At 41.4% G+C, this 21,910-nt stretch overlaps 1 protein-coding gene and 1 long non-coding RNA gene across 4 annotated transcripts in view; one reads left to right on the plus strand and one right to left on the minus strand.

Moving 5' to 3' along the window:
• Window positions 1-21,647, minus strand: part of LOC113024723 (apoptosis-stimulating of p53 protein 2-like) — a 36,369-nt gene extending 14,722 nt beyond the window's left edge. For both annotated transcript variants that reach the window (XR_013909479.1, XM_026172015.2), the window contains exons 1-6: window positions 21,502-21,647; window positions 8,387-8,534; window positions 7,975-8,088; window positions 3,907-3,983; window positions 3,227-3,328; window positions 2,428-2,605 (exon numbers count right to left, since the gene is read on the minus strand). Coding sequence is in view for 1 of the 2 variants with exons in the window: in XM_026172015.2 (XP_026027800.2) it covers window positions 2,428-2,605; window positions 3,227-3,328; window positions 3,907-3,983; window positions 7,975-8,088; window positions 8,387-8,534; window positions 21,502-21,555 (673 nt within the window). In the remaining variant the exon portion in view is untranslated. The remainder of the gene's footprint in view (window positions 1-2,427; window positions 2,606-3,226; window positions 3,329-3,906; window positions 3,984-7,974; window positions 8,089-8,386; window positions 8,535-21,501) is intronic.
• On the plus strand, window positions 10,522-21,910 carry LOC145429251 (uncharacterized). 2 transcript variants are annotated; one of them, XR_013909487.1, is made up of 3 exons: window positions 10,522-10,916; window positions 12,529-12,698; window positions 21,641-21,910. It is a non-coding gene; the product is annotated as an uncharacterized LOC145429251 (long non-coding RNA). The 2 variants fall into 2 exon arrangements; XR_013909486.1 differs by having other exon boundaries at window positions 12,529-12,694.

The raw sequence follows: 21,910 nt of genomic DNA on the forward strand, positions 1-21,910 counted from the left end.
AACACGAAGAACTTTGCCTACTTGTGTCTTGCTTTTGCTGTGTAATCAAATTGTCTTGAACGTTCCAGCAAATAGGTTCAAACTACAAACCTATCACCTCACTTTCCCTGTTGCCAAGTAATGTTGAACCAAGTCGGCGCACTTTGCTGATAAACTGAGCGCACTGCGCACTGAGTATGCCCGGCGCTTTGGTGACTTTGAAGCACAAAAAGAGAATTTCGAGCTGCTTTGCAACCCATTTATGTGGAAACTGCACCTGTGCAGATTCAGATGGAGCTGCAGTGTAATGATACACTCAAGGCAAAGTACCACACTGAATGGCCCGCACAGTTTATTAGTTCCATTCCTGAAGCAACGCCTCAGCTACATGCGGCTCCAACCTTGTGTTTGCTTTCATTTATTTTTTCTGGGGTTTTGGCAGCATGTTCATATTTCTAACTTGCATAATTTTGACAGGATATATTTTTATGAAGAGCAAAATATTTAAAGTTTATTTTTTTCTGGAATAATATTCCTGTCTGTTTTTATTCATATTTATGTTTAAAAAACATTGTTTTAGTGTTCAATAAATGTTTATCTTGTTTGGCCCGCGACCTAAAGTGTGCCTTAAGTTTTGGCCCCCTGTGCAATTGAGTTTGACATCCCTGCTGTAAACCATAAAAGGTAGTATTCATTTTTTTAATCTGATGATGGTGTTTATATAGCATTGTTGACGTGCTGTTTAGCATTCTTTTCTGTCATTTGAACACTGCGAGCAGTAGCTTCTTTGCTGTGGCATGCTGGGGTGCATGCATCAAAGAGAAGGACGCAAACAGACTGAACAAATTCAGGAAGGCCGAGTCTGTTTTTGGCATGAAGTTCGCCACGGAGGTGGTGATCTTTGACAAAATGCTTGCAAGACTGCAGGCAATCATGGACATGGACCCCCTCCATAACACACTGGACAATCTGAAGAGTAGTTTCAGCAACAGGTTCCTTCAACCTCGCCTGTCTGAGTTGTGGTACAGGTCTTTCCTTCCCGCTGCTATCAAACTCTTCAGTCAGGTCCACACATGTGGAACGGAACAAATCACATCTCAGTGCACCCTCTCATTTTTGTACACCATGACATATTTGCACATACTTGTCCTTTTATATTTATATTTATACCTATCTCTATATTTATCTTAACATTTATCTATCAATATCTCTGTTTCTGCACTCATTTTCTTTGAAACTGAATTTTCCTCTGAGATTAATAGTTTCTCTGATTCAGATTTACCACGTATATTCGGTTAAAATTTATGTAGTCAATTCCTATCAGAAAGCATTTTTCTACACATGGTTCTGGATGATGATTAGTAAAAGCACATATCCCTAATATGGTCATCTCAATCACACCATCATGAACAGTCACATTCTGTTTTACTTAAATTTGTCTTACACTTTACTTTGTTCTGTTTCCTGCTATTTTTGTGCCAGGCCAGTGTTCAGTTAGTCAGTCTCCTCAGTATATATACCGTCACAACAATCTTAAGCCAGACTGTACTCTTTGCAGTAAAGCTTTCCAGTAATTCCTAGTATTCCTTGTGTTGCCTACTACTATCCTAACTGATCTGATTTAGAGTATTTCATTGACTTTTCCTGTTGCTTGCGTTACTTGGATTGTTTGCAACTGATTTCTCATGTATGACCACGGCCTGTACTGGTATACCTGTCACAGCAGATGGCCCCGCCCCTCTCTGAGCCTGGTTCTACTGGAAGTTTCTTCCTGTTAAAAGGGAGTTTTTCCTCCCCACTGTTGCCAAAGTGCTGCTCATAAGCGGTCATTTGATTGTTGAGTTTTTCTCTGTATGTATTTTTGTAGGGTCTACCTTACAATATAAAGTGCCTTGAGGCGACTGTTGTTGTGATTTGGCGCTGTATAAAAGAAAATTGAATTGAATAACAACTTGGACGGTTGAATTTTATTTAGAGCCTCTTCTCCTTATACGTAACACCAGCTGCCTGTAAACCTTTTGTTTAAGAAGGGTAGCCAGTCAAAAGAAAGTTGACTTACACCACGAGTTTGGGATTGAAAATGAACAGTGGGGCGCCAGTACCTCTTCTTTAGCTTTTCTGATAGTCAGTGAACAGAAATATAGAGTTGGATATGAGAATATTAGCTCCCATTTAAAAAAATCCCAAGTTTATTTTAAAAAATACAAAAATTAGACTATTTATGAAACGAAAAATTTCTTAAATAGTTTTCTAATGTTTTTCCCATGTTGATGTTTGCCCCAAACTAATGTGCCAAACTTGTCGGTGCATTAGTGCTTCATATTGATTTTATACAATTAGGCCCAGGAATATGTGACACATAAAACAGTTCAAAACTAATGTTTTGGATAAGAATAAAGAAGCTCTGCAAAATGTTACAAAGCCTATGTAGTCGCATGGCTCACTGACCTAGTTTGCTATTACTTAGGCGTTTCTGTTCCACCTGACCCTTTAGGGCCCGGACTCGTCGCAGTTTGGCCTCCTGGTTATGCGCATTCTCCCTGAGCTGCCACAGCCGCTCCTGTTCTGACGCCTCCTGTTGCTGCTGCTGGTGATCCTGCAGTTTCAGGAACCGTAGCTGCTGCTCCTGCAAAACACAATGCTTTTCAGGTCTTTATCATATCATATCATGCTAAACAGCTACACCGATTTCTTCCTGATATACTTTAACTGGAAGACATGAAACATTGACTTTTTTATTTTTATTTGAATTTTATTGAATTTTATTTTTTATTTTATTTGTATTCTTTCACTTATTGTTGCATGTGTGTTGTTGCTGCCTGTGTTTGAGTAATTTCTGTAACTGTGAGACATCTGCTGCTGCCTATCTTGGCCAGGTCTCCCTTGAAAAAGAGGTTTTTAATCTCAATGGGATCTTCCTGGTTAAATAAAGGTTAATAAATAAATAATAAATTTACAGTACATCTTGTAAAATATATCTAGCCATTCATATGAGGTATAGAAGGCTTGTGTAGTCACAGTCGAATCATGTACATCACTTTAGTATGAACATTAGTCTCTGTTTGCACAGAGCTTTGTTTGGTATACTAGTCCAGGGGGCAAACGGAGTACAAGAAGTAGTTAATAAGCATCCATAGGCAACTGCAAGAGGTTATTGTGAACTGCATTTAAAATAGTATCAGCATCAATATAAGTGGTAACACCAGTAGTAGTAACAGTAGTAATAGTTGTGTATGGTGTGTTTTACCTTGGAGGCCAGCAGCTGCTGCTGAGCACTGATCTGCTGCTGCTGTCGGGTTGCCAGGTCGTGCAGCTCATTCAGCGTCATGTCCAGACAAGGAGCTGAAACCTGTAACGCAGATACAGTCAGAGTTCACTTTCACACAGACAGAAATACTAAAAGACACATTACACTGTCCAGCTGTCACAACCTTCATGCATTTTAAGGTGCAATGCACAACTTTCTGTTCAGCCATTTACGGCAGCGGTCCCCCGAGCCATGGACCGGTACCCGTCCATGAGTCGTTTGGTACCCGGCTGCGAGAGTTCAGGCTTGGATGTGAAATTCATGGTTTTCAGGGTTTTTGTCGGTTTTTAGCATTATTCTTTTTATCGTTTTTATCGTTAACTTGGTTTCTCTGGGTCTTTTCCCGTACGTTATGAATAAATCTTCTTTTTTTTAGTATGGGTACTGGTTTTATTTTGTTGCATTTATCTGCGACACCTTAAAGGCCGGTCCATGAAAATGTTGTTGGACATAAACCGGTCCGTGGCACAAAAAAGTTTGGGGACTGCTGATCACAGAAACTCAAAATGCAATATCTATGAATGTGTTTGAAGGGATTCATGTTAGTCGGTAATAAAAATGTAAGCCAAGGCAAAACACACTGATTTATTTTTATCAAAATCACAGTAAAAGTCTCTCACCCCATTCTCCAGACATCTCTCCAACGAGGCTTTCACCTGGTTTCTCCTCATCATCTGATCTGCAGCCCTGGATCCAACTGGACACAAAACACAGTAAATACTAATGAAGAATTTAATCATTTTAGCCATGCTCTACTGCCTATCCAGTGTTGGTGCAGAAGATGGTCAGGATAAGCCAAGATTGACAACAATGTATATAAACACATAGTGAGTGAAAAAGGTGAATGACGATAAAATACTAGTGCATAATAATAAGCCCCCAGCAGCCTTAGTTACTCAGCAGTCAATTGCTGAGTAACTAAGGGAGGATTCAGGGTCACCTGGTCCAGCCCTAACTATATGCTTAGCAAAAAGGAAAGTTTGAAGCCTAATCTTGAAAGTAGAGATAGTGTCTGTCTCCTGAATCCAAACTGGAAGCTGCTTTCACAGAAGAGGGGCCTGAAAGCTGAAGGCTCTGCCTGCCATTCTACTTTTAAATACTCTAGGTACAACAAGTAGGCCTGCAGTGCGAGAGCATAGTGCTCTAATCAGGTGATATGGTACTACAAGGTCATTAAGATAAGATGGGGCCTGATTATTCAAGGCCTTGTATGTGTCAAGATTCTGGGTCATTTGACCCAGCGTTCTTAGTTTTCCTGTGTTCCTGTGTCATGTTAAGTTCATTTGTTATTCTATGGGTCCTAAGTTGTTCAGGTTAATTTACTGGATTTCCTCTCGTGTCGTTATCCCCCTTTGTCTCCCTCTGTGTGGCCGTGTATATAGTGATGTGAGCTATTGTGTTTTGCTCATACTCCTTGTGCTCTGTGTTTTCCTCTTTCCATCATGTTCTCTCTCTCTCTGCTTCTCTCGGCTGTCTCTGTGTACTCTCTGTGTTATGTTTAAGGTCCGCGTCTTGGTGTCAGAATTTCGTGTCCTCCCCCACTCTGTTATGTGTAATTGTCCTCAGCTGTGTTCCCCGTGTGCTTCCACTTCCCTCGTTACCTTCTGTGTACTTATGTCAATGTCCCCCTCTGTTCTGTGTGGCGTCGTCCCCTCACTGTGTGTTTCCTCCGCGCTCCTATGTCCTTGTGTTTCCAGTGTAGCTCCCTCGTGTCTCTGGTTTTTGATTTGAGTTTCTTGTTTATAGCTCCTTGTGTTTAGTTTAGTACCTATGTGTTTTTCCAGCAATAAAGCTGCCGTTTTGAGTTCATCCCTCCCCGCGTATGACTCCTGTGTTTGGGTTCTATTTCCTGCCAGCCACACAGTGAACCATGACAGTATGTGAGGAGCAGGATTTTGAATTCCATTCTGGATTTAACAGGGAGCCAATGAAGGGAAGCCAAAACAGGAGAAATCTGTTTCTAGTCCCTGTCAGTACTCTTGCTGCAGCAATTTGGATTAGCTGAAGGCTTTTCAGGGAGTTTTAGGACATCCTGACAATAACAAATTACACTAGTCCAGCCTGGAAGTAATAAATGCATGAACCTTTCAGCATCCCTCTGAGACTCTTTAAGGGCCAAGTACAATAAGCTCAGTTTCATCTGAATTTGGAAGCAGAAAACTAGTTGTCATCCAGGTTTTTATGTCTTTAATGCTGTCTTTAATACTTTGTATACTGCATGTAAAGAAGCATGTATAATCTAAACAGAATTGGTTCTAGCACTGAAGCCTGTGGAACTCCATAATTATCCTTAGTGTGTGAAGAGGACTCTCCATTTACGAGAAAAAATTGGAGTCTATTAAACACATAAAGACCTGGATGACCTCTAATTTTCTGCTTCTGAATTCAGATAAAACTGAGGTTATTGCACTTTGGCCTAAAAATCTTAGAAATTTGGTCTCTAACGAGGACTCCCTCGAAGAGATTCTGGCAAACCATCAGACGACTCAGGAGGGGAAAGCAGTGCTCCACCTGCAATGTGTATAGTGCGGGTGGAGCGCTGCTGACTTCTGACTGAAAACATAGTCGGGCATTGTAAGGAATACTTTGAGGACCTCCTTAATCCCACTGGCACGTCTTCTGTGGAGGAAGCAGAGTCTGAGGGGGACGACTAGCCTATCTCCGGGGGCGAGGTCACTGGGGCAGTTAAACAACTCCTTGGTGGCAGAGCCCCTGGGGTGGATGAGGTCTGCCCTGAGTTCCTGGAGGCTCTGGATGTTGTAGGGCTGTCTTTGTTGACATGCCTCTACAATGTTGTGTGTAGATCAGGGGTGGTTCCTCTGGATTGGCAGACCAGGGTGGTGATTCCCATCTTTAAGAACGGGGACCAAAGGGTGTGTCCAACTATAGGGGGCTCACACTCCTCAGCCTCTCTGGGAAAGTCTATGCCAGAGTGCTGGAAAGGAGAGTCCACCCGCTAGTCGAACCTCTGATACAGCATTAACAATGCGGTTTTCATCCTGGTCATGGAACACAGGATCAGCTCTTTACCCTCTCAAGGATACTTGAGGGTGCATGGGAACTTGCCCAACTAATCTACGTGTGTTTTGTGGACTGGGAGAAGACCGTGTCCTTCAGAGTGTCTTGTGAGAGGTGCTTCGGGAGTATGGGGTGTCTGGTCCATTGCTTCAGGCCATTCGATCCTTATACAACCGTTGCAAGAGCTTGGTCCGGATAGCCGGCAATAAGTCGGACTCATTCTTGGCCAGGGCTGCCCTTTGTCACCGATTCTGTTCATAATTTTTATTTGACAGAATTATGAGGTGGTGAACAGCTTTTAGTTGGGTGGTCTCAGAATCTCATCTCTGCTTTTCACAGATGATGTGGTTCTGTTGGCTTCATCGGATGATGGCCTCCAGGTCACACTGGAACAGTTCGCAGTTGAGTGTGAAGTGGTGAGAATGAGGATCAGCACCTCCAAATCTGAAGCCATGGTCCTCAGCCAGAAAAGGGTGGAGTGCCCACTCTGGGTCAGTGACGAGTTCCTGCCCCAAGTGCAGGCATTTAGGTATCTCGGGGTCTTGTTCACGGGTGACGGGAAAAGGAAGCGAGAGATCAACAGATGGATTAGTGATGCGGACACTAAACTGATCTGTCGTGGTGAAGAGAGAGCTGAGTTTAAAAGCGAAGCTCTTGATTTACCGGTCGATCTACATCCCTTATGTACCACAAGATGTGGATAGTGACCGAAAGAACGAGATCACAGATACTCGTTCTGTGAGCCAGTCACCCTTCAGAGAAAGGGTGACTGGCCTCTCCCTTAGAGATAGGGTGAGAAGTTCTGCCATCTGGGAGGGGCTCAGAGTAGAGCCGCTGCTCCTCCACATCAAAAGGAGCCAGCTGAGGTGGTTTAGGCGTCTGATAAGGATCCCTCCTGGGTGAGGTGTTCTGGGCATGTCCCACCGGGAGGAGGCCCCGGGGCAGACCCAAGACATGCTGGAGAGATTATATCTCTCGGTTGGACTGGGAACGCCTTGGTGTTCCCCCAGACAAGCTGGAGGAGGTGGCTGGGGAGAGGGAGGTCTGGGCTTTTCTGCTTAGATTGCTGCCCTCGCGACCCGGCCCTGGATAAGCGAAAGAAGATGGATGGACGAACGAGTGAAAGCAAAGTAACCTACAAGATACACTGTGCTCATTCGGACCTTCAATAGTGCCAATATTTTCTGTATATACACTGTCAAGAGAATTAGAGGAACACTCACCTTTTTACTTTTCAAACACAAGCATCTGTACTTGTGAAAAATGTGAACAATGTGTGTTCTTTTGCCACCTCTGTATATCAACTAATAGATGGATAGAGGTATATCTGTATATTTACAAAGGGGATACACCAGTACTGCCACTCCACTGAGTTAACCACAGGATCCATACCTGCCATCAAAAGTGAGAGGATGGATACTGTCTATCAAATTCTTCATAATTAACATTCAATTGATTACTTATAATTATAAATTAGCTTAGACCTAAATGTTGTACCTAAATCATAACCTGTACTGTAGTTACGGCTGTTTGGACATTTTAATTTTTTCTTTTTAAATGTTATGAGTGCCAAATAGTACTGAGACTGTTCTGGTGGTGTGTGGTCCTTTATTAAATAACATAGTATGTCAGTTTTTTAATTACCTTTAGCCATTAAATTTCTTTCTTACCTGATTCTCGTCCAGGTGCTCTTTGGTGACGGAGGAGATAACGTACCTCTCCCCTCTGCTGTCCTGATCGCTGCAACACCTCCAGCATCTGTTCTCCATCTCCAACAACACGTTCTGATTGATTGAAAAAAAGCATACAATGTTAAAGAATATAACATTAACCCTTTGTTACAAAAAGAGATGGAATTAATCAATCATGATATAATTACACTATAGGGCCAAAAACTATGTGTGAAACTATAGTTCTTATCACCTGACCTGAAAGTCACATTATGGCTACTTTTGAGATATAGCTACAACCATATCAGTGTTTGTGTATTTGAGGTTCACGTGAATGAATACCGCAATTCATTATTATTATTATTAGGTCACTACTAGCAGTTTGGATATCTACTTGACACAAGAAACTCACCTGAGCCTCTCAATATCTCAGCCAGATAGCAGTCAGACTCGCCAGGCTCCTTGCAGAGCTCCACCACATCTCTGCACAGTGTCTCTGGTGTGATGGGGACTTCATTAAAGTGTTGGTTATTGTTGCTGAGGTACACAGTTAGGAACATCTACAATTACAAAATACATTTTGGTAATAAGAATTCAGGGTTCACGTTCACGTTGTTTCAATAGACTACCTTTAAATTAGGAAGACTGTCATCAATGACAGTAGCTCACTTGAAAAGCAGGATGAGAGATCCGCGTCACTGATTTACAACTGTGAGCTTGTGTATTACTGGGTCTGTACCTTAAAATAATAAAGTACCTTGAGGCCAATTTTGTTGTGATTTGGTGCTATATAAACAAAACTGAAATTGAATTGAAAGGAACTGAGCATCAACAAAGCCTTTTTTATATTGTCATAAAATATAATTATTGCAAATTTTCTTAAAATATCGTGATATAATTTTGAGGCCATATCACCTCCTTCTATAAAGGAGGCACCCTAATCAGATGCCAGAACTACCTCAACTGTCCTCTTGCAATGTGGTTGAACGGTCTACTTCCTGCATGACCAAAAGCTTCACTCTGCTACTCAGACAACCCTTGGGTGAGGTTCATTCTGCTACTCATGCTCATATGTTTTGGTTAGTACCCACTCATAAGCATAACCATAAGTAAAACTCAACCAGTAACATCATAAGATCGCCAACCTCACTTTCACAACAGACCTGTACAACATCCACAAACTTAAAATAGTTCCAAGGGCTGTCAGGTTTCCAATGTTCTGTTTAAAGTGTTACAACCAAAATCATTGGAATAGTCCGTTAACAGACTGTGTTCAGTAAAACAGCATGCAACATAACAGTTTCACTGAAAACAAAACCTGCCCTTTTTACCTTTATTGCAGCTTTTGTGCTATTTACAACTATTACAGATATTTGTGGACAGAACTCCCATGATGCAATGAGCCATCTGTTACTCCAGCAGGGTAGGCCCACAGCCAGATTACTTCCCACAGCCTGCCAACCTGCGTGGATGCAGCACTCAGCACTTTTCAGCCTTTACTTATCCTGTGAACTAGGCACTAACCAACAACATGCTCAAAGGCTTATCAGAGCTTCTTCTAAAGGTTCCCATCCACAAAGCTGGTCTAAGGATTAAAATCTTCAACTTGACATCCCTGAGCTGGCTTTTCTCATTTTGCACAGCTCTTTCTGCCCTGATTTCTGTTTTATTCATTCCAGTCAATGTGGTCTGAAAAAAGCTCAAAAGAACAAAAACATATATGATGCATATGCCAACAAGATATAAAAAGGGAGGGACTGAGCATTCAAAAAAGACAAAACAGTATTTTAAGCTAAATGCTACTGCAATGGAGGTGGAGTCACACTCTTCTACCACAGAGTAAATATGAAGAGAAATGAAGCAAGTGTAACCTTAAAAGAAAAGCATGGAAATAGTGTTGTGCAGGTTAAGAGTGTCAGAATCATGAGTTTGAAGCTGGAAATCGAATGTCAGTGCTGAAGTTAGAAAGGCATGGTTGAAATGGTTTGGACATATATAGAGGAGGGATAGTGAATATACTGGACAAAGGATGTTTGAAGATGGAGCTTCAGGAGCCACCAACCTTCCAATTAGTAGATCACCTGCCCCACCTCCTGAGTTACAGCAACCCCCAAGAAGTTCATGGATAAAAGAGGGGGTGGTGTGACAGAAAAGGATGCCAGGGATAGTGTGAGATGAAGGCAGATGATATGCTGTGGCGACTGGTGACGGGAACAGCCAAAAGAAGAAAAAGAACAAGTCCAACCATGTTGTGGCTTACCATGTTTTTGAAAATTGTATATAGTGACCTAATTAACAATAAGATCACTATATCATTATTGGTAATAATATTATCATCTACTATTGATAAGGATAAATATAAATATACTAGTATTCATTTTGCAAACGTGTGTAAGTTTTCTAAGTCAGTCAGGCTTTCATTTGTTTGTACTCACATTTGTAAAGTTGTTTGTGAAGTACAAATCAGCTATACAAATATTGATAAAATTTGGGTTTGTGCATGAAAGTTTCAATGCATGATTTATGCACACTGTTTGTGAATAAGGGCCAATGTATGCTTGTGCCATCATTGTGGTGGAGGCGTGGTCCCTGGCTCAGCTGCAGGGGGAGGGATGGCGCAGTGAGCTCAAGGGGCAGGGCCAGGGAGGCTGGAGGGCCAGGTGGAAATAATCAACCAAACAAGGTTTCTCCCTTCACATAGCGAGGTCGGACACGAGAGGAGAAGTGTGCGGGCGGGTTGAAAGCTGGCTGGTGTGTGTGCCGAACCAGGGAATTAATACGAGTGCACAATCAATTTAGGGGAAAAAACAGTTACACAATCGAAAGAACGGCGTGTCGGTCACGGCCCTTTACAGTGGTGCCGAAACTCAGCTGGTATGCCAGACTCACATCGCTCAGGCTCCGACACCCTCCCCCGGTTCAGGAGGTACTACAGCGTCCCGGTAAGGAGTCATGGGGGTATGCGCCATGCTTTGGGGGACACGGTCTGCACGCAGAGCCTTATGCACCAAAGCTTGGTTCGCCCCGGGGCATTGCTGAAAGCGGAGTGGGTGAAATGTGTTCATGGTGATATTCACAAGTATCCCAAAGTGCCGCTGATATTGAAATCCAAGGGCAAAACACACAGTTACCCCGCGCCTGTCCCCTAATTCCGGGTACGAATTGAACAGCGTTTAATAACGTGTTGGGGGCAGTATACGGGGAGGCAATCACGGCAATCATGTGCTCAGTGGCGACGTCCGTCACTGATTCCGGGGGCAGAGGGTCTTTGACCAAGTGATAGAAATTGATGATCACGTGGTGCGCCCTGAAGCCGTGTGGACCTAGCCGCTCTTTGTATCATTAAAAGAGGCTTTATCGAGTGAGTCGTGACACTCGCACAAAGGAGACATGGGCAAAGGCCTCCACCTGTAAAACCATTCCTGTTTTAGGTCTGTCTCATTGTTGGCGTGCACAGGTTAGTAATTTCATTAACACCAAAGCAGCTGAAACCAATTTACAACCCTCTTTGTTGTTACAGTACTTGGCCTGGTTAAGGTGTAACAGGAGAAAACGGTAATAGTTCATCTTGGGGGGAACACAAGTATGTGAGCCAAATGTCACTGAGTCATCCAAAAAGGTCTTGAAACAGTTTACTCAAAACCACAAATACAGTTGACCGAAATGAGAGCTCAACTGCAAATATACAAAGGGATAAATTACTGGGCACATGGATGTGACATTCAGTCTTATTGATAATTTCTGACAAATCAGTGGGTACTTCAGTCCACACAGTTTACCTTTTTAGTCACTAACCTGAGGATTGCTTGTCAGAGATTCTATAGGAATATTACCTGAAACATGACTAAAACAATAACTTTCATATATGCAACATTCAATCTTCTTGGTTTTTTTAATTTGTTCATGTGCTTTCTATTTTTTCTGCAAGACAGTAGTGTGAGGAAAAGATGAGAAAACTAAAATGTCTCATGTGGATATAACTGAGAAAAAGTGACTACCATAGAGAATCTGGACTTCAGGCTTTGAAACAAGTCCACAGTATCACCATGACAGAGCTAAAATGGGCAGTTCCAAGCTTGCCAATGATTGGGCACCATGAGGTCACACATGAGTGTAATTTTTTTCAAATTAAATAAAAGAATCTTTTCACTTTAGTCCTAATTACTATAAGAAAGGTTGCTAAGGGCGTTGTTCATTTTGGTCTCGTTCAGTCAAACTGTAAGATTACTCTGCTCAGCAAATGTAAATGAACATTGTCAGAAAGAAAAGTGTAATTTTCTATTTAGCCCCAATCATTTCTCCTGGCCTTTTAGCTCTTAAGAACGATTTTGTTTTATGTTATTGCAGGCTACAGTAGCTGTTCTTGTCAACAGAAAATGGAAATACTCAAGAAATTTAAGTTGCAATAGTGTTAGAAATAATAAAACCAACAAAGGCTCTAACTGAACCAGTGAATGACTCTGAAAGAGATTTAATGGTCTCAGTGAGAAGCCGTCAACCAGCCTGCCTACTGTCCTACATAAAGAAAACTGGAGCAATGCCGTCTTCCTTCAGGTTCAGACAAAGTGGGCCACTGTCATCAGTCACTCAGCTGAGGTCGACCAGGAAACACTGCAGCCAATCAGAGATGATGGAGGAAAGAAGGTTTCTCTTGGGAGTCTCTTGTCATTGGTACCACTGATTCCTGAACATCAACAGATCCTAAAAACAGACTACATTTGTGAGTACGTGCACTTTTTTCACCTCAGTCACCTTTAGTTTCACTTGTAGCTCTGATTAAAATGGGTAACATAAATAGTCAGCTGAGATGAGTAACACTTCACACCAGGCATTTCCATAAATGTCTGCCCAGAAGCACCAGCTATCAATCGTTGCAACCTGTTGTTTGTGAGCAAAACATGTAATAGACACACCGGTCCACTGTGACCATTTCACGCTTTCTCTCCAAAAGTGAAATGGGCATGCATGCTGAAGTTACAGTACCAGCAGGAGGAGATGATATAATCAAGTTGTCTATTTTCTTCCACATTCCAATAAAAATGTACATGTGGCCTGTTAGGTTGGACACTGAATTATCATTAACATTAATTATTAACATCTTTACCATCATAATGCCTTGTTTTCAGCAGCACTAAATTTTGCATCGAAGCACAAACTTCAGAATGCTGACATGCTTGCTCTTCTTCACTGCAGCCATTACATGCTCTTTCAAAGGCATACAGACACACAAACTCTCTCATTCACTAGAACACATAAACAAGCGAACACAGACACTTGCACAAAAACACAAACACGACACACACACCAAATCTGTCATCTTGCAGTTAAAACACTGTAAAAAATCCTTCCAACAAGACAGTACAGGCTGTTTGATTTTATACCACCACAACATCATTAATTTCAATCATAGAGGAAAAAACCCTGTGAACTCCTGGAAACACTGCTGCATTATAAGCACCCATAGTAGCTGAAAGTGGAAACATGTGAAAGCGAGCTGAAATATTAAAAAGCCCCGAAGAGTGAACCTGCTAGTCAACAGGCGGAGAGCCTTAAAGTCCTGTGGCCTCAGCTCCTAATCCAGCCAGGAATTAGAGCTGCATCACGCTGCTTAATACTACCACAACCCCCACTGCTGTATGGGATGAAATTAACGATCCATCTACTGTCTGCAAGAGGTCAACAGCTTCGTCTTAACAATGATCAAAATGGAGTCGCCTCGTAATCCTGTTATTGACTTGCCACCGATGAGACGTCACAACAGAAGCAGACAAACACACATGGATACATATAGTTCAGCTTTAATCAACAAAAGAAATGTATTACATAATTTTAGCAAATTAAAATCATTTTAAGCTGTTTTTGTTGCTACTCAGATTACAACTGCAAACTCAACATTTTTATTTTATTTTTGTTTAATACTGGTGCTGATGTAGATATCTATGAAAGCACCAATCACTACAAATGTGACAGTTAATAAATCTAAACATTTAACACAGTAGATCACTGATTTAATTAAATAATTTGATTATTATAATTAACAGGACAAATTAGGAAACTCTGTCAAATAATCCTGAGATCAGAAGCTCAAAGCTTAAAAATTAGAACTGAAGCTAATTTGAAACATTATCAGACAAGACCGGGGAAAAGCCAAAGGTCAAAGAATAGTGGTTTTGATCTCAGCATGCATTATTTATAACAGAGTGTTAAATCACAACCAAACTGACTGAAAACACATTTCACTGTCAGTGTGCCGACTGTTTTCATTCCCGCATTCAGTATCCATCCTATTTCTGCTCAGGGCAACATGCTGACAGCTGCCACACTGCAGGTCACATCCCAAATGTTTTGTAGGCACTGTGGAGGGCTGTAGCCATATGGCTACCAGCATCACATGACATACCAATATTGGATAAACAATACACACGACCCCATTGTCTAGGACGCTACCACAGTGAGCAGTATAAACGCAGAATGCTTCCATACATCTATTGTTAACATTGTCTTCTGATTGACTGGCATTGTTTTGTTAGATTATATTAGGATATGTCCCACCTACTCACTAATCATCTATAAAGTCATAGCTTTTGATAAAGTGTATGTTATGATGCTATTGGTGTCTGTAACCCACCAAGTAATTTTATTAGCCTACCTACCAACTTATAATATTACACTACACACTATTAATTAAATCTACCTACCTAGTAACATCTGTCATCAGCAGTGTTTAGCATTGTTTGCGCTTATAAACATGCAGTGTGTGTATATATGTATACATATATAGCTGAGCTTCACATCAGCTCAAAGCAGTCTGGCCATTTTCCTCTGACCTCTGGCATCAACAAGGGATATTACACCAGAGGTCTGCTGCTCGCTGGATACTTTCTGTTTTTCAGACCATTTTCTTTAAACCTAAACATAATCCCAGGAGTTTCTGGAAATGCTCATGCTAGTTCGTCTGGCACCAACAACCATGCAGTGTCACTTAAATCACCTTTCCTCCCTACTCTATCTCTCAGTTTGGACTTCAGCCACTCGTCCATGTCTACATACCTAAATAGATAAATGCACGGAGTTGCTGCCATCTGATTAGCTGATTATATACTTACATTTAAACACATTAGCATATTGGCCAACATATATGGTGAAAACCAATTTTCTTACTGATGTCTGTTAGAGGATGTCAACAAGAAGGTGACTTTTCTACATTTGAATGTTTAGCGCAATTTTATACTATACATTGAACAAGAAAGAAGGAAGTACTCTCACTGTCAAAATGCTTCTGCCTAAAGATGTAAACAAAGCCAGAGTGGGACAAGTCTGACTTTATTGGCACCTTTGAGACCTGAATATCAGCACCAGGGTGATGTTGTAAACTAACATGAAGGTTACAAATGCTTTAGCTCCTCATCGCCCAAGGAATATTAAATAAATAGTGTTCCCATATGACCTTGAATCGTGTGTGTGTGTTAGTGAGTGTGCTAGTGTTAATTTCTGGTCACTGTGGCAACAGTTACCAAGCAGCACAATGAGCTCCACTGAGCTCTGCCTGGAAGATTATGAGGATGCAGTTTAATGAATAGGGCGTGCTGCCTTTTTAAAGGCAGCTTTTATGTAACATTTAAGGCTTGCTTCACTATCCTGAATCACAAAAACTGGTGCTTTTATGCTTTTTTTTTCTCTCTCATATACACAAACATAGTATATGTGTATACTTTTATAGTGTTGGAGGTTTAAGTAGACAAGGACAAAGTCTTAGATACAAAGGTCAGCAAATGTTCAGGTAATCTCTATAGGCTGCTCTAAATGTTCTAAATCTGGTTTCTAAATTATATGTTTAATAATCTCTATTAATGTTATTACAGTTCTCCAAAACATTGTAAATCACAAAATGGTCAATTTAAATATACTGTACTAAATGAAAAACATATGCTTGTAAAGAAAACAAAATATTACCAAAAGTATCAGGTTGAACCTTTTATTTTAAACATAATATTATATTCCTTATCTTCTGCTGGAAAATACTGATGTCTCTTTTTTCCCCCATTGCAGTAAGGTTTTCCTCTCTGGTTAACAGATAATTTCTGTTTCCTGCTTTTTCTTACAGTCTGGACGTCAAAGTTAATATGGAAAACGAACAGAAAAAGACTGACAAAGGTTTTGTTTTGGGTTTTTTTGTTTTGTGAGCCACAGTGACTGTCTCAGCAGAAACAATACTGACAACTTCCACTATTTAAAAATAGAGCTTTGTGATTTTCTTGAACTCTTCTAACTGCAGTGGAAATGCTTTTAATTAAGATTTCTCCCACTTATTCTGAAATCATGTTTCAGCAGTGGTAGCGTATTAGCAGTCCGCTGGCAGTTAGTGGACACCCTGTCTACCTGCAGAGTGGGCCTGTTGTTGATGGGGGCAGTGTACAATGTGGTGTAACGGATCTGGGGCTACTCTTGCTTGTGGGTCTCTCTGTCAGGCTGCCAGAGAAGACGGCGTTAACATGCAAAAGAGCTCAAGTAAATCCAAGTGTTAACAACAATGACTGCTGTGTGTTGCATCTTTGGTGTTTCTTTTCACACGTCTCTCATTGCTGACACTCTGCCCTTGTTTCAGTTGTAAGGGTTCTTAAACAGCGGCTTTCTACTCAGCCTGAGCACTCAAAGCACTCATTCACTGATTCATCCGAGCACTTTTTTCTATGCTTAAGTGCTTTCTGTCTAACATTCACATTCCAATGGATGCATCAGTTAGTATCTGCAGACTGCAGCAGCCGGGGATGGAACCACCAACCTACAGATTGGTAGATGACCTGTTCTACCTCCTGAGCTGCAGCCACCCACTTGTCAACCAGTCAACATTTGTTCATTAACATCCAGAAACCTGTAGTTGTTGTGTTGGAGGACACATGGCTCTGAATGAGAGCATAGAAGCCCCACCCATCTGCTGTTCATTATGTTGTTAATGAGGGCAGCCAATCAAGTCGGCATAAGTAAAGTTGTACAAATCAGCTGACCAGGGGCTCGATTTGTTCCAGCGTTCTTGATCCTGTCTGGTTCAGTTATGAGCTAAGCAAACAGTCACATGTACACATACAGCACATACAACATGTCATTAACATGGAAGCTCTTCACTATGAGCGAAGTCAAAAAGTTCAAAATAAACTGTAGGTGGAGCACCATGAAAACGTAATCATAAATTGTCTTCACCCAGCTGAACATGGATATTTTAAGGAAGTTAACAAAGGTAACGTAGCTTAAGCTACAAGGAGCTCGACAGCCACAGCGCAAGCCAGCGGTCTGGGTAAGGTTTAAAAAGATCAAAGCAGTTAGAAGAGAAATGATAAAGATGAGTGAACAAGAGAAACAGGTCGATATCCTGCTGTCTGGTGAATTTACAGTCAAATGATGCAAGTACCTGACACTACCACTCATTTGCGGTTAATCAATGGTACATTGGTAGTAGAGCACTTTAGTTTAAGTTGTTTCGGTGACAGAATAGCCTGTAAACAATTTACAGAGTTCCGTAATATTTGGCATTGATAAAAAATTGATTTTTGTTTTTTGATTTGTTTTTTTCAACTTGTCATTTTTATAAAAATAAAGATTATTTTGAAGTGTGAATCAAAAAAGCTACATTTAGCAGTATAGAGTAGGGCTGGGCCATATTATACCGTTCACGGTAATACCGGTATAATGTTAGGCAACGATAGGAAAATGAAATATCGCGATAGAATGGGAGTAAAACGCGCATGCGCAGTGCCTTTGTTTTCATACGCACATGGCCGATTGTTTTTGTTTTTTTTTTTGTTTTTTTGGCCTGTCCCGTTTGGCTCTTTTGCCATCAGAATTGTTGTCTAAAGGCAAAGAAAGATGCCCAATGGATTTACTTTACCAAACTGACCATCCCAGCCTTGCCGTAATGGTCCATTTGATTCACCTTTTATTGTTTATTTTATTTTCACTTACTGAATACGGGACAGACTTGACTGGGGGAAAGAAGGGGAGAAAGAAAGAGGGAAAGAGAAACAGCTGAGAAGAGGGACGGGGGAGAAGGGCAAAAGACAAAAACCAACAGAACGGGCAGAGAAAAAAAAATGCATATATCAATCACCTGGATCACCTGCTGAGAAAGAAAAAAGAAAGCAAGCAGAAGAGAACAAGAGTAATAGAATAAACAACATCACAATGATATATGGGAATATGACAGTAAATACTAAATATTAAACATTATTGTGCAGCACATAAGATCAACAGAACACAGTGTGCTTTGAGGTAGGAGCCAAAAAGGGTGTAGTTTGTGGGTGTGATCACCCGTGTGTACACCTGTGAGCATGGACGCGCTTGTTTTTTGTTTTTTAAAAGGTTCCTTCATGTAATGATCTGTTAGAGGGTGTGGGGGGGCCACAGCCCCGTCCTCCAGGGCGTGAAGCAGGTGTGGAGGAGATCAAAACTCCAGACATCCAGAGGCCCCCAGAACACAAGAGACCAAGGAAGACCAACAGAGGGGCAGCCGCGCCACTGTCCCAGAAAGAGCTGAGGAGAGTCCCAGATGAGGGCTCACTCAGCAGCCGCGGAGCAGAAGCCAGGGGGAGTTGCAGTGACGCGCCCGTGAGCTCCGCCGGCAGCCAGCTGCGCCTGAGTGACCGAGCCCCAGGCCGAGAGGCCGGCGAGCCCCAGGCCGAGAGGCCGGGCATGGCCGATTGTTGAGTGAAACAGATGAACCAGAATTGGTTTGTAAAAATGGTGCAACTTCCGTGATGTGGAACTGGTTTGGTGTTTGTCCATCAGATACACAACAAAGCACATTTTTTTGCAGAACATGCAAGCGGCCGTTGTTATTGTCATATTTGTCGGACTAAGATGCTCTTAAATCTGGGAGTAATCTGGGTCCTAAACTCCGTATCGTTCAGGTCAAACAACACTGCAGCATCACTGAGAGTTAAAAACTGTCTAAATTCTTTCATCTTTAATAAAACTATCAGCATTGCTGCTTTACCAGGTGTAACTATAAAGTTTAACTTCCAGGCATCCATGAAAACAAAAGTTATTACATTTAACGGAGTTAGAAGTTAGCAGGAAGCTAGCGGAAGTTAGCTCGCTAGTTTCGCTAGTTACCTAAGCATGATATAGCATGTTCTGACTGAGAGATTTCTGAAAAAAATCAAACGTACAGCTCTGCTATCACTTCCAACATAAATGAAGACAGGAAACTAAACAGCAGTGACGTTTGTAGGGTTACTGAAGTTGGGCTAGCTGGTATATAATGATGTGCTACGTGATCGCTAGCGACACAGCTATGTTAGCATAACATAAACAGTGAAGCTGGAGGACGAACACTAACACTTTTCCACTTATAAAAGTTAACGGGAAGGTTCTTCATGGTTAGAGACAAATGCAATCGCATGGCAGGATGTTGTAAACGGACCAAACTTCAGTCAGGAGAACAACTGAGATAATCCATCCACAATACGAGGTTAGTCATTAATATACTGCAACAACATGGGAATAGAGCAGCTGCCAGAGAGTTCAACATTAATGAATCAATGGTACAGAAGAGGAGGAAGCAAGAAGAATGAGTTTAATAAAGTTTGATTTATCTGACTGCTTTGTTTCGCTTAATGTGCCTTATAATCCTGTGCACCTTATGGCCCGAAAAACACGTACTGCACACTGCAGTTTAATGTTGCAAAGCACCTCTTTTTAACTTCAGTGGATATTATACATGGTTATGCTCAGGATATGTCAGCCCATTTCTACTGGAAATGCCTTTTGGTTAAACTTTCAGCAAGGAATTTGCATTTGCACTGTTACATTTTTATAAAGCTTTAATGTACATAAAAACCAGCTTCTTGTTTAAGTGAAAATAAATGGAAGGTTGTCTTTTTGCGCTAGTAATGTTGTGGAGTTGTATTTTGTCTCGCATCAATTATATCGTCGGTTATATCGTTATCGCAAATTTTCAAATATATATCGTGATAAATATTTTTGGCCATATCGCCCTGCTCTAGTATAGAGTATAATATGTGTCACCTTTACACCTTTATTTAAGACAAGTTGTGAGTAAATTGGCTATTGTTTTATAAGAGCTTCCTCCAAACAACCTATGTAGAAATAATGAAGTCAAGAGTAGAAGTTACTGTCTATAGAACAATAAATGAGAAGTTCATCTCACCATTTCCTCATTGATAGAGTCTATAAAGTTCCTCTTTTGTCTGCCATCCATTAGTGTGCACCCCCCCCCCCCCCCCCCCATCATTAATGCAGATAACTGTAGCTGAAACACACTTAAATCCAACCAGTCAACGTGTCAGTTATCTGAATTTCAGTGAAATAATGACACTTTGGCTTTGGTGGTCAGTTCACATTACTTCAGATTTGCAGCCATGAGTGATTTCCAGACACGGGACACCAGTGAAGAGTGGGAAGTGTGACATGTGACAAGTACCAGAACACCACAGCCTGAAATGTCAAACTGTTCAGCAGAAGTAAGACTGAGGATGTAGCATGCACGAAAAGGTCAACACTTCTTTTTTCTTTTTTTATTCTCATAAACCAGAAGAGTACCATCATTCCACATGAAAACAATGGTGCAATGCAATGGTGTTAATCTATTATTAGTGGATCCACAGCTGCTCACATCTGGTTGTGACACTGGTTGGTGCAACAGAGAAGTCTGCTGTGTTTGAGTCACTGCAGACAGACACCAGACAACTTCAAATCCTCTGTGTCACCTGCAGTTGGTCCGTGATGAGAGGAACACGTAATCCCTATTCTGTCTGATTCCACCACACTGGCATCTGTTGTCTAACTGATCCTGTTTCTCTGTTTAAGCTTCCCCACATTGTATTCAGCAGATATCTGCTAGATACAATGTGAGGGGTTAAAATTATATATACTCTGTAACAGAGTACTGTAATACATTTAACAGTGAGTCATAGTAATGTTACTGATCAAGTTGCTTACAAGTTGATTTCAGTTTGTGTTGATCAAGGAGAAAATGTGAGAACACTTTACAATTTCTAAGGAGTGTGAATGTTAAAGAAAGTTACTTTAATTTTCATTGCATGACAGCAGGCACTGTGCAAACTGCACCCAACGCAAAGACACAATATCAACACAAAGCAAACCGCTAAGAACACTCCACCCATAGCCATGATTTAAAGCTGAACGTTTGCACATTAACACAAATTAAAACTACACCTAATATCGTTATTTTCAAACATAAATATACTGCGTGATTAAATATTAACTGTGTTATATGTAGTATTTATCATTACATTACAAAGTCGGAGGAAGCGAAGTACAACAAAAAATATTAATTTATAAAACATGACGTGTTATTTCGAGACACATTCTTAGTTAAAAATGCTTTCCAGGATTCCACGAAGATCTCAGTGCGTGGTCCTATAAATTTAATTCGTGATGCAGCTATGTAAGGATGTGTGGTAGAAAGTTGAACTCGGAGCTTCGCCCTCAGATGGTGGTGACAGTTGTGCATGAATGGGTCATTAAGGCAGAATGTGATTTTCCACTCACCGGCATCATGTTGGCAGGTCCCCGCTCTGTCGCATCCACTGCAGCTGAAACCATCAAAGCTTACACCGTCAACCTCCTCTGCTGCCCGCCTCTCTCTCTGCGCTTTACTGTCACATCACATCTATGTATATTTTTTTAGATTTCACCTCCTGCTCGACCTGTTGCAATGGGCGGTACGGTGGGATGCCCTCTGGAGAAAAAAGGCAGGTCGCTTTCAGAGAGAACTACATGCAGCTGAAGGAGAGCAGCGTTTACACACCAGACTGCAGCTCTTGATGATCTGAGCAGAAAACAAAGCGCGGAGAGCCGAGCTGCTGCTCTCCTGCTGCGCTCCTAATCCTATCAGCTCCCAGCATCTCACTAACGAGGCTTGGTTTTGGAGTTACTCGATCATTAAACAGGAACAGCA

This window comes from Astatotilapia calliptera, chromosome 6 (genome assembly GCF_964374335.1).
Source record: "Astatotilapia calliptera chromosome 6, fAstCal68.1, whole genome shotgun sequence".
Classification (NCBI taxonomy): domain Eukaryota; kingdom Metazoa; phylum Chordata; class Actinopteri; order Cichliformes; family Cichlidae; genus Astatotilapia; species Astatotilapia calliptera.